Genomic DNA, 11,417 nt, shown 5'->3' with positions numbered 1-11,417 from the left:
AACTGCCTGCCCCACGGCCTCCTCTCCAGAACTGCGAGCTCCTGCAGCTGCACAACATAGTTACTCAACATGGACAGACCCGAGGCTGTGATCGCCACGGTAAGTCTAGTGACCATCTGACATCTATGATCTTTGCCAAACCAATATGTGTTCTTCTATGACCCAGGCCCCCGCCTCGGTTCTGTGCTTCGAAGTGCAGGGCACCAAGCTGGTAATCAAGCAGGTGACAAGTGTCCCGCGACACTCTGCTAGCCCTCAGGAGCCGGGAGCTACTGCGGGCAGGGCCTGCACACGGGAGTGAGGAGTTAATTTCAAGCCTCGACCTTCGCCCATGCTGTTCCTCCGCCCGTGTGCCTGCCTCCTTTCTGCCTGAGCCCGCAGGATGTTAAGACGTCTCTCTGATTCTCGGGGGTGAGGGCTCACCTTGGGTTCCCGGCGCCATGCCCCTGACCATGCAGCCTCAAATTACCTGAAGATAAGGGACCCGCCGGGCAAATCATGGTGCATCCACACAATGGAATCGTGTGCAGAAAATAGAGGAAGGGGGATTATAATGAAGTGCCGTTTCAGTAGAAAGAACAAATAGGAGGAAATAGATGTGACCACATATTTGCGTACACATGCGGAACACACACTCAGAGGAGACCCAGAACCCCTCGTGGCTGTGGCTGTGGCTGTGGCTGGAGAGGAACCCTCACTGTGCGCTCCCTCTTTAAATTTGGATCTTGAACCACATGAATGAATTACCTACTTCAACCAAAATAAGTGATCTGTTTACAAAGTGGTCTTAGACTAGACTGGCTTCCTCGGGGGCAGGGACAACGCCTTGTCAGGTATGTGATACATGTTTGCTGATGGGAAATTGGAAAATAGTCATTCATGCTCCTGGGCACCCATTCTACTAGAAATCCTGCATGTGTAGCCCACGTGCTCAGACACGGGGCGCCCAGACTGCCCTCACCCAGGGAAGGGGAGCCCTGCAGCAGCTCTGAGGCTGACTAGGTGGTGAGAGAGGAAGGCCGGGCTCTGCTCCCAGCCCGACCCCATGCTGTCCCTCAGGCCCCTCCACCCCTCAGGGATCTATGAAGTGAGCTCAGACCAGCTCTGAACTGCGGTGCCGCTGCCGAGAGACGAGGGCTGATGGCACCAACAACACCTGCACTATCAGGCGACCGGCAATGTCCTCTGAGGACTGTACTGGTGCTATAACCTTCCAGGCAACCCAGAACGCTGGTAACACAGAAATACATCAACATACTAGCAAGCGAGGCACATGGCAGTGTAGTGGCTGAGGTGGAATCGCTTCTCCCCTCCTGTTCTTTCTTCCCGATCTGGAGCCGGGTGAGACACAAAGTACAGAAAGGTGTGTTTAAGGGCGAAAAGCGGGCAGTAAACAAAGGCGAGCAACATTGTTTTTGTTCTCAGCAAGTTAAGATTCAGTGTTTCAATTCAGTCGAAGGCAGCCGTTCTCAACCTGTGGGTTGCGACCCCTTTGGCGGTCGAACGACCCTTTCACAGGGGTCGCCCAAGACCATCCTGCATATCAGATATTTACATTACGATTCATCACAGTAGCAACATTACAGCTATGAATTAGCAACGAAAATAATTTTATGGTTGGGTCACAACATGAGGAACTGTATTTAAAGGGCCAGAAGGTTGAGAACCACTGGTCTAAGGGCATCCAGCAAGCTAATTAGGGCAGCATTCTTGTCACCTGGGGCCTTCCTGCCATCACATGCACCCAGGCAGGGACGGACAAATGAGGAAGGCACCGGTCTGTATGCACAGGGGCTTCCGATCTAATGAGAGGAAGTACAGAAGTGACTCATGAAGAATGGAAAATGCAATAAAAGAAGAGGCATGCGATGCAGGGAAAATTAAGAGCAGAGAGAACTGCTTCTGATGGGGCTGGGGAGTGGAGTGGGAGAGGCGAGAGGAACTAGGGAATGTGCCAGGGAAGGAGGAGGGGTCTGAGGGCTCCGGCACTGGGAGGACTCAGATGTGCCAACGGTGGTGGAGTGCGCAGGACACATGGGAGGAAGGTGACTCGCGGCTGCTCCCGGGCGCAGGTGTGATGGCTCCTCACCACCTGCAGTGCCTCTCAGCAGCTGCTCCTGCAAGCCAGGTGCTGCTCCACCGAATGATGGCCGGAGTGGGCAGACCACTGCGCTCTTGGGAAGCAGGTGATTGCTTTAAGTGGTATTTCTTGGACCATTAATTTAAGCTCAAGCACTCCTAGGAGCACAGAGGGGACAGTGGCTCCCATTAAGTGACTCCTGCTCCCACTCGTCACTTCGGGAACCTGCGCTGGGGTGAGCTGAGGTGCCTGCGCAGAGGTTCTGTGGAAGCTGTTGGGTTGCACGGGGGCTGTGGGCTAGTTTTTACATGTAGCAAATGGACTGCAGAGAACGCTACACAGGTTCCCCGATGTCAATGCTGCAGAGGCAGTTAGATGGACTCGCTGCTGCTTCTGAAGAGCACAGTGTGGAGGGCAGTTAGACATGGGCAGAGTGAGGACGACGGGCCAGCTACCGAAGGCCACCAGGGCGGAAAGCCCCGGGGGCTTGGCCACGGACCATTGTAGGGTGAGCTTTCCCCCCTGGCATACGCTGCTCGTGCGGTTTGGACCGCCTGACCTTTCATGTCTCTGACCATCCAGTTTAGACCCCTGACCTTCCCTCCCTAGGCTAACCTCTGGGCCTCAGTTGTATTTTAGCTTCAGGACCAGAAAAGCAGCACAATCAGACAATCAACCCCACGGCTGCCCTCAGAACCAGCTGCATTAGATAACGAGCCCCTGCCTGGCGCCGACCAATCAGTGGAAACCCTGGCCCTGAAGGACCCGCCTGGAAAACTGCTGCCTATGCTACTGCGATCTTCCCCCGGGCCCTCCCCTCACTCTCCACCCTTAAAGCCTTAGGATGCGGACCCAGCACATTCTCCCCAGGGAGCACGGCTGTGCCGTTCCCCTCCCCTCCCCTCCCTCTCCCCCCAAGCATGGCACCTTCACCTTCCTCACTTCTCAGCTCCAAGGGCCCTTTCATTCCCTCTATAACTTGTTTCCTAAGCACATTTCTTCTACAAATGACTTCTACCTCTGTGATTTTCTAAATAAATGTTCTCTTATAGGTTGAGTCTTGGCTCTGAATTCTTTCTCAGCCAGAACGCAAGTACCGAGGTGGTCTGACCCCACTGTTCTAGCACCTGGTGCTCTCTGATTCATCAACTTTGAAAGCTGTAACGCTTATATATTAGGTTTTGCTTTAAGCAGAATACATGCATGTTAAGACAACACATGAGAACCTTAGACCCACTGATTTATTTTTAAATGTCTTTTCTCTGCATAAAATGTCTAGTTTAAGTTTATAAACATCAAGTCCATTTTAAGTCCTTAGGTAAAACCATAAGGATGATCAATTTTAAGACAGTTACGCACATTCCTCAATAACTTACCGCCATCGTTCCTTGCCTGTTCTTGGGGTACAGTCTGTCAAACCCCTTTATGGACACCCACACATAGACACATACCTCCTCCAGCTGTCCGGAAGGAACCGGGTTATCTTCATAGGCAGGGAACTGACAACCTGCTTTGCAACTGCAGAAATGATTAATTTCTTCCGCACACTGGGCCATGATTTTACAATTTGCCTCTGAGCTTTCCACACGGGTTCCCAGGGGCTCGCTCCCGCTGCACTCCAGGCACTGGGCCTGCTTCCCCGCCGGCAGCCCCGCCGGCTCCTCCTGCGAATCCAGGGACGTCTGCGCGCTCTTCTCCATCCCCGACTTCTTCAGCCGGGGCAGGAACTTCCCCGACTCCAGCTCCGACTTCCCGTAGTAATGGCCTTCTTTCTGCGCATCTTCTTCCAGGGGCTTGAGATCTGCCTGTGGATCTTCGAACGCATCAACCTGAGGAGGAACGGGGAGACTGGCTTCGTCTTTCTCAGACTCAAACTCGGACTCGCTCCCCCCTCCAGGGGACAGTTCAGATGCGGAAATGGGGCGGAAGTGAGTCCTAGGCGAGATCCGAATGGCCCTGTACTGGGTTCTGTCGACGCCACAGATCCTGGGGTGGAACACGTCACTGTCGGAGTCGGAGCAGAGGATGGACTTCGGCTTAAAACCAGGGCTGAACGATGCAATCCCTTCGGGCTCAAAGGAGCACTCCACGTGAAGAACTTGGGAAAACGGATTGTTCAAGTCGAAGGAAGAGAACGAATATTCGAGTCCAGGATCTTCAACTTGAAAGTTGCCACAAGCTCCCAGGAAGTCTTCATGGAAGACAAAGGAAAACCCCTTATTTAACCCGCCCTCCCCAGTCCTCGGAGGGTCGCTCTGCTCCAGCGCCACGAAGGGCTTCCACAGCTGCCGGTGGCCGGGAGCGAAGCTGTTCCCCGGCGTCATGAAGACGTCCGTGCCGGCGATGGTCACCACGTCGGAGGCCGCGCACTGCAGCAGGCTGCCCTTCGCGTGGCTGGGCGGTACCACCGCCCACTCCCCGTCGCTGCTGAAGCTCTTCAGTTCTCCGTACACGCCCCCGAGAATGAACGCGTTCTCCTTCTCCTGGGCCACGTCCCAAGGCTTGGAGGGTGTGGTGTAGTCGCCACCGTCCACCTTGGACAGCTCGCCCGAAACAAAGGCGCGTTTCTCCAGGTTCTCCTTCTGCCCCTCCCACAGGTGGTACTCTGACCGCTGCACGGCCTTGCTGGGCTCCCGGAGTGGCTCCACCTCGGCTTCAGCGTCCAGACAGCAGCAATAGTTATTCACGTCTGTCGAGAACAGCTCATCAGCAGCTCCTTCGACTTCCACCAGCGCCACGGAGTTCCTCTCCGCCAGCTGTGTCCAGATGTCTTTAATGACCCCTGGACTGTATCCGTCTCCACCTGGGCTGCTCCCACAACGCACGTGCGTAGGTTCAAAGGTTTTGTTCTCTGGTTTTTGTTCGAGCTGAATACCACAGACAGATTCTAGTTTCGATTTTTTTTTTAAAACTAACGTGGGAATTTCTCCTAAAGTTCTACTGTTTTGTTGGCAAGTTTCATCTTGCAAAAAATCTAGAAGTTCTTCATCTACGTAATTTGACGAGACTCTAGGAACTACATAATTAATATCTTCTGCATTAAACTGCGTGGATTCTTCAAACTGGAGACTTAACGTCTCATTGTCTGAACGTGTTTCTTCTGAATGGGACCATGGACTACAGGTTCTTGTGGAAAGATTAGAACAGTGTTCATTTTCTTCAAAGGCACTATTTCTGGTCCATATTAGCAATCTGGACTGTGTTTTCCCGAGTGTGTTCACACTAGAATCTGTATTTTCATTCCCCAAGTTGAGTGTTTCAAAAGAAAATGGTAAAACAGAATTACTGCATTGCACTTCAAACACTGAAAAACAAGAGTTTATACCAGATCCTTCATTAATATCTGAGAAGAGCTCTTGATTGCCGGCAAGCAGATGCGGGTTGAGGGCTGCGCCGTCTAAGATGGGGGAGAGCCTGATCGGAGACTCTCCCCCAAAGCTCTCGCCGTCGGCATCCCCGGAGCTGGACGAGCAGCACTCCCAGAACTGCGCCAGGTTGCCCAGGCCCTGCAGGAACTGGCCCTCGGCGGCCGCGGAGCTGGTGGAATCTGTCCATATTGCACGTTCCCCTTGCAACTCCATCCCATCTAACACTATGCAACATTCTGCCTCAAAATCGCTTCTCTCTTTGCTTTTTTGTCGAATCATATTCAAAATCCGACTTTCTCCTTGCATTGTTTCTGAGGCACCAGGATCCAACATGGATTGATCAATGTCCACTTCATAGAAGTGTGTTAACTCTGACAGATGAATATCATCCAAGTAGCTGTTGTCCTCCGGGAGAGAACAGAATGAGGTCCCAGGGAGGTCAACCTCCTCATTTATAACCGCAGGCATTTCTACAAAGTGACCATCGATGAAAGTACCCGCTGGGAGGTATGCTTTATGAATGTTACTGTTGCTGATACAAAGACCGTGCACCGAGTCAGACAATTCTCCTATCGCCTCTGCGGTCGGATCCCGCGTATCCTGTCGGTTTCGGTACGTGGTCTCTAGTTTACTTTTCCTGCTCAAAGGAACGAAATATTCTGCAATCGGTTCGGTGTACCACAGTGGCTCTTCTTTGTATTCCTTGTCGTTTCTGCTGTCCAGGTGCAGGTCTCTGCCCTCCGTGCCGTCCGCGTCCCTCCTGCCCACCTCCTTCAATGGTCTCTTTGCCCGCCTGCACAGCTGTCTGCCAGAGCTGCCGCTGCTGCTGCTACCGCCGCCGCCCACGTGGGTGATCCGTTCGGCCCTCTCGCCATGCTTCAGCGAGAGCCTGCTCTGCCCATTCCGCCCTTTCCTGTTTCGGAGGTCTCGCGCCTTGTGTCTTACTTTCACGCACTTCATGGATGCTTTTAGTTCTCCCTGATTCCCGCTCGAGCTGGAGCCTGCCTCACTGGAGCCGGAGGACCAGGAGCGAGGGCGGACCTTGCCTTCGGGTTTGTGTCGCATTTGTTTTTTGTACAAAGCAGGCTTCTCTTCAATTGTGCCGTTCCCAAATTTGTTCTCCTTCTCGTTTTTACTTCTGCTCAGGGTTTGCGCGTGTACAGCGGTGGGCACCGCCTCGCCCCTGTCCCTGCTGGCCTCGCCCTCACTGTTGCAGTCCTTGGGGGACGCCGTGTCTGTGCTGGCTGGGGGCGCGGTGGACGATGACGAGGAGCTGGAGGAAGAGCAGACTTTAGACTTGTTCCACACGGTCATGATCTCTTGCAGGCAAACTGGCTTCTCCGAAAGCGGGGGAAATGCTTCGTAGTACCTGCAAAACAGCGCAAAGAGTTCGGAAGGGGCACTGAGATGTATTAGCCATAGTAAACATTACCAAACGGAAGACTGGGATATTCATTTAACAGTCAATGGTTGCATTACCCATGAATCATTAACTTTTAAATAATTAGTAACACAGTAAAATAGCCTTTACATTTAGTCCAATGTACAAAGAACCGAGATAAGCATTATAAGAATACTAAAATATGTAAAATGACAGTTTTTATCTTCAAAGTCTGAATTTTAACTAAGAAGCCATAAATGAAAAATATGACATAGTGGAAAATGTAATCTTTTGATAAGAGATACCTGAATGTCATTCTCAGCTCAGGACTCACTACGCCGCGGCTTAAAGCTACTAATTTATGCCGTGGCCATATTTTCTCAGCTGCGGAATGGAGATGACATGACTTCCCTCACAGGCTTTGTGAGACTGGGAGTGGATGCAGTTGAAAAGCTGTATAGCCAAGCAGGTGAGAGCACACACTCTGAAGCCACACTTCCTGATTTAAGTCCTGACTGTCGATTTCTAGCTGTGTGGCCTCAAGCATGTCACTGAGAACAGTGTCTACCTCCCCGAGCTGTGAGGAGTAAAGGAACTAGCCTGTGAAATGAGTCCTGACCGCATCTTCCTGAGTGAGTGTTGTCATTGTGCTTTTTCTCAGGAGAGAGCACAGTGCTGGCATTAAGGAGACCCTCAGAATTAGCAGGGGTTGTGGTAGGCAAGCGTGCAGAAAGGACAATGAGAGCAGGTGGACCGCAGGGCGCCTTCACGGCCCAGACATGCAGCAGTGCAGTGAGGACACCGAGAGGTGCAGGGCCCTGGGACGCAGATGGGTCCGGCCTGGAGCCTGCTTCGACAGCGACCCTGTGGTGAGGACGGACCTCGGGAGGCGGGCTTTAGAGGCCTGGAAAGTGGGAGAAGAGCTCTCGGTTGCCAGGAAACCGGGAGCCCCAGAGAGTTCACAGCGAGCAGATGCCAGAGGGAGCCTCCAGGGGCAGGCGGCTGCCAAGGTCACACATGAAGCAGCGAAAGGCCACGCTCACAAAGGGCCCATGCGGTGTTTCCCCGGTCAGTCCGCAGCAGAGCTAAGAGAAACATACTGTGTGCCTCAATGTATTTTTTAATGTTCTAGGAGGTGCATTAAAAGCATAAGAAGAAACAGGTGAAATTCATCTCAATAATATATTTTACTGAACCAAATATAACCATGATAAATAACATCATTTCAACATGTAATTGGTACTAAAAGATACTACTAGGATAGTTTACATTCTTTTTTACAGAGTCTCTGAGATCTGCTGGAATTTATATTCCCAGTACGTCTCATTCTGAAGTGGCCACATTTCAAGGGCTCAACAGCCGCAGGTGACTTAGGCCACCATGGTGGACAGCGCAGGGTTACACAAACCAACCACACGCTCCTAAGTTTTAGACGTTCAGAAGATCCAAATAAAATGTGTAATAAAGAAGTCTGCTTATAACGCAGCTGATTTTAATACTAACCACTTACAAAGAAAGAACTAAAGTGTCTTCAGAAAACAAGTGTGGCAAGGCCCATGACTCGCCCGCTCCCTCTGGAGCCAGCAGTGGGCACCTGGTTCCTATGTGGGCAACAAGGGTATGCACGGCTCCTTTCAGCTGCCTCAGAGGACGGTGGGAATGTCCGTGGTCACAGGACATGAATGGATGGCAAATAAGAGCCTTGTTTCATTCATTCGCTGCACAAATATTGATTCAATATGTAATTTAAGGACAGAATCTTATTCACCTTTGAATTCTGTGTCAAATATGCAAGTAAATGCTCAATGTTCCCTGAATTATAAAATATGAAACTACACACAAGACGATGAACAAAACTGTAAAGCATGCAGCAATTCTTACTCTGGTTTTAACAAATGCGCACTCTATGACTATGAGTCTTACATACATTTCCACTTGATCCTTTGCTGTCGGGGATAATTCTGCCTCTGGAGAGGGACACCCTTCTAACTTTTTGTGAATCTTCTCTTCTGTTGTGAAACAAAAAATTTAGAAAGTTTTGTCATGTTTTTAAAAATTTCTCAAACTTTAATAGAAATTATATAGGCTTTTGTGGCAGTTTATCTTTGTAATAACAACCTATTTCTTCAGTGTGCCAGGGGGAAGTCTCTGGCTACACCCCGTGAACATGGCTGAGGCGAGACCTGTTCGTCTCATCACCGAGCCAGTGCTCTGGAGGCATCTGACTGAGAAACTGAAATCCCCTGGGTACTTGTTAATTACACCAGAAAGAGAGAACATCTGTTTAGATTCCAAAAATATTTTCTCACAAAATTCTGCACTCATGGACTTTCTATACCGACTCACCTTGACTGATGTTAATCTGCACAGAAAATTCTTAATCACAATTCGCAATCCGTCCCTTAACATCTAGAAGGCCAAGGGCTGTGTTTCCACTAAAACAGAATCAAGGGGCTATTCCCTTAGCTTAGCTCATGATCCTGCCAGGAATTCAACACAAACGAACCAACCACGCCCTTAATAGGCAGGTCAAGACTTGGTGGGCAGCAAAATGAGCATGAAGAGGACAAGGAAAATAAAGGTCCTTAATCTTAGGATGGGCTTACAGAAAAGCGGGGGAAAAACGTGATGAGGGTTCTTCAGTCAAAATGGCTTATTGAGGTTGTCAAGCCTGCCTTCCCCCCAAAATTCAAGAGTCAAAGTAGAAGTTCTTCCAAATCTGAGGTACTTAGTGTTGACACCTAATTAAGAAGGCCTGATGTCAACAGGGAGATATCAGCAGGGCACAAGGACAGGAGGAGACGTGCTGCTCCTCTCTCCGAGGGCACCTGCGGGCCAATGCACTCAGCAGCAGGGGGCTCCCTACACGTGACAGCGGAGGGCTGACCCACGCTCGCCTGGAGACACACTGAACACAGACTCTCCGCCGCTGTGGTTCTTGCTGGCTCCATCCTAAGATCACCGCCCCCCTCCCCGGTGACTATTGTGCCTGCACAGACAGGCCTGGAGGCAGCACTCACCTTGCTTGCTCTGCAGGTCTTTTAGGCGGGAGCAGAGCTCCTCCACTAACGTCTCAATTCCAGAGCTCTGTGTGGGAACAAAAACACACATTTGTTTGCTGCCGGGTATGTAAAAACCAGGTATTTGTACTCTTTTGCTTTAATATGAAGGTTTTATAAAGAAATTAATTTTCTGCTTAACATGCAATGATCCTAAAGCAGTCATATTTTTGTGCAAAAAAATTAAAAAATTTAGAGTTACCTAGACTGCATTGTAACTTTTCCAAAAAATCCTCCTAATAATTAAATCAAAAAAAGGGGGGATAGTGGAAAAATACCATGTAAGGAAAAATATCCTGTAACTAAATTACATCTAGAAAAATTTTTTCATTTATGCTAACAGCAAGACACCCAGGAAAACACACATGGTGTCAAAATAAGCCAAAGGAAAATCATTTGGGCAAATATAAAAAAGACCCCAAGTAAAATTCCCTTTATTAACCTTCGGTCGAGAATATGTTTGTATATTTTCAGAAAACAACTCCAAGACCATGTGGATTCCTGCAACAGAGAGGAATTATCAGGAATGCTCCAGCCATGAAGACAAGAGGAAAAACAATCCAGAGATGAAGGACGCTGACGTCACTTTGCCATGCTAGCAGTCAGCAGCTGTGCGTCGCTGCAGGTTGCCCAGGATCAAACCAGAGAGGGTCGGACCTGCATTGCCACCATTTGTCCACCATCCAGAACTGAAATATCATTGCTGACACCTACACATAAGGAACTGTCGGACATTGAAACTTGGACTCAGAACTCTTGGACATTGAAATTGGGACTTAAAACACTTTTTGTTCTTGAAATGTTATGCTCAAGTTTTAAAATGTTTTAGGTTAAAAAAAAATAGAAGCAGGGGCATAGAAAGGGAATGGACTGATAATTCTTGGGGGGAAGGAGGTGTGGGGGGTGTGGGAAGAGACTGGACAAAAATCTTACACCTATGGATGAGGACAGTGGTAGGGGGTAAGGGCATGGGGTGGGGTGGGAACCTGGTGGAGGGGAGATATGGTGGAAAAAAGAGGAACATCTGTAATAATCTGAACAATAAAAGATTTATTAATTTAAAAAAAAAAAAAAAAGAAATTAATTTTCCATGTTCCAAAAGAAAGACATTATCAATATTTAAGTGAACACAAAAGTTTAAAAATTATGCATCTGTAGATCCAATTCAGTATCCATGTTTTCCTAATAAAGTCTATCCAATGGCACTCACTGAGAAAAGTCACTTCTGTCTTCCCAGGGGTACAGCATCCTGCTGACGGGGCAGCTGAAGGGCCTAAGTGCCCTCGCACAGCTAAAAGTCAGCATCCTAGTCACTGCCTATGTCAGCAAGGTCTTGTGCTAAATCTATAATAATAAAAGACAAAGATGCTAATGGACCGTACCTTCGCTATGCCCATCAGCCAATCAGAGCGATATGCAAATTAACTGCCAACAAAGATGGCAGCTAATTTGCATACTGCAGGCAGGGCGGGCCAGCACGAGCCGCCATCCGGGCCCCCGTGTGCCACCTAAACCCCGCCACCAGCTGG

The 11,417-nt window shown here is 49.6% G+C and overlaps 1 protein-coding gene across 3 annotated transcripts in view; it reads right to left on the bottom strand.

Moving 5' to 3' along the window:
- KIAA0232 (KIAA0232 ortholog) overlaps positions 1-11,417 on the bottom strand; it is a 45,594-nt gene that overhangs the window by 12,495 nt on the left and 21,682 nt on the right. For 2 of the 3 annotated variants that reach the window (XM_005886402.2, XM_005886403.2), the window contains exons 3-5: positions 9,850-9,916; positions 8,757-8,838; positions 3,532-6,817 (exon numbers count right to left, since the gene is read on the bottom strand). In XM_005886402.2, coding sequence (XP_005886464.1) covers positions 3,532-6,817; positions 8,757-8,838; positions 9,850-9,916 — 3,435 coding nt within the window. Of the gene's footprint in view, positions 1-1,258; positions 1,332-3,531; positions 6,818-8,756; positions 8,839-9,849; positions 9,917-11,417 lie in introns of all 3 variants that reach the window. The other variant, XM_005886404.2, reaches the window with a different exon arrangement.

Source organism: Myotis brandtii, unplaced genomic scaffold (assembly GCF_000412655.1).
Source record: "Myotis brandtii unplaced genomic scaffold, ASM41265v1 scaffold986, whole genome shotgun sequence".
In the NCBI taxonomy this organism is placed as follows: Eukaryota; Metazoa; Chordata; class Mammalia; order Chiroptera; family Vespertilionidae; genus Myotis; species Myotis brandtii.
The sequence above is the reverse complement of the archived record's forward strand: the minus strand, read 5'-3'. Positions and strand labels throughout refer to the sequence as shown.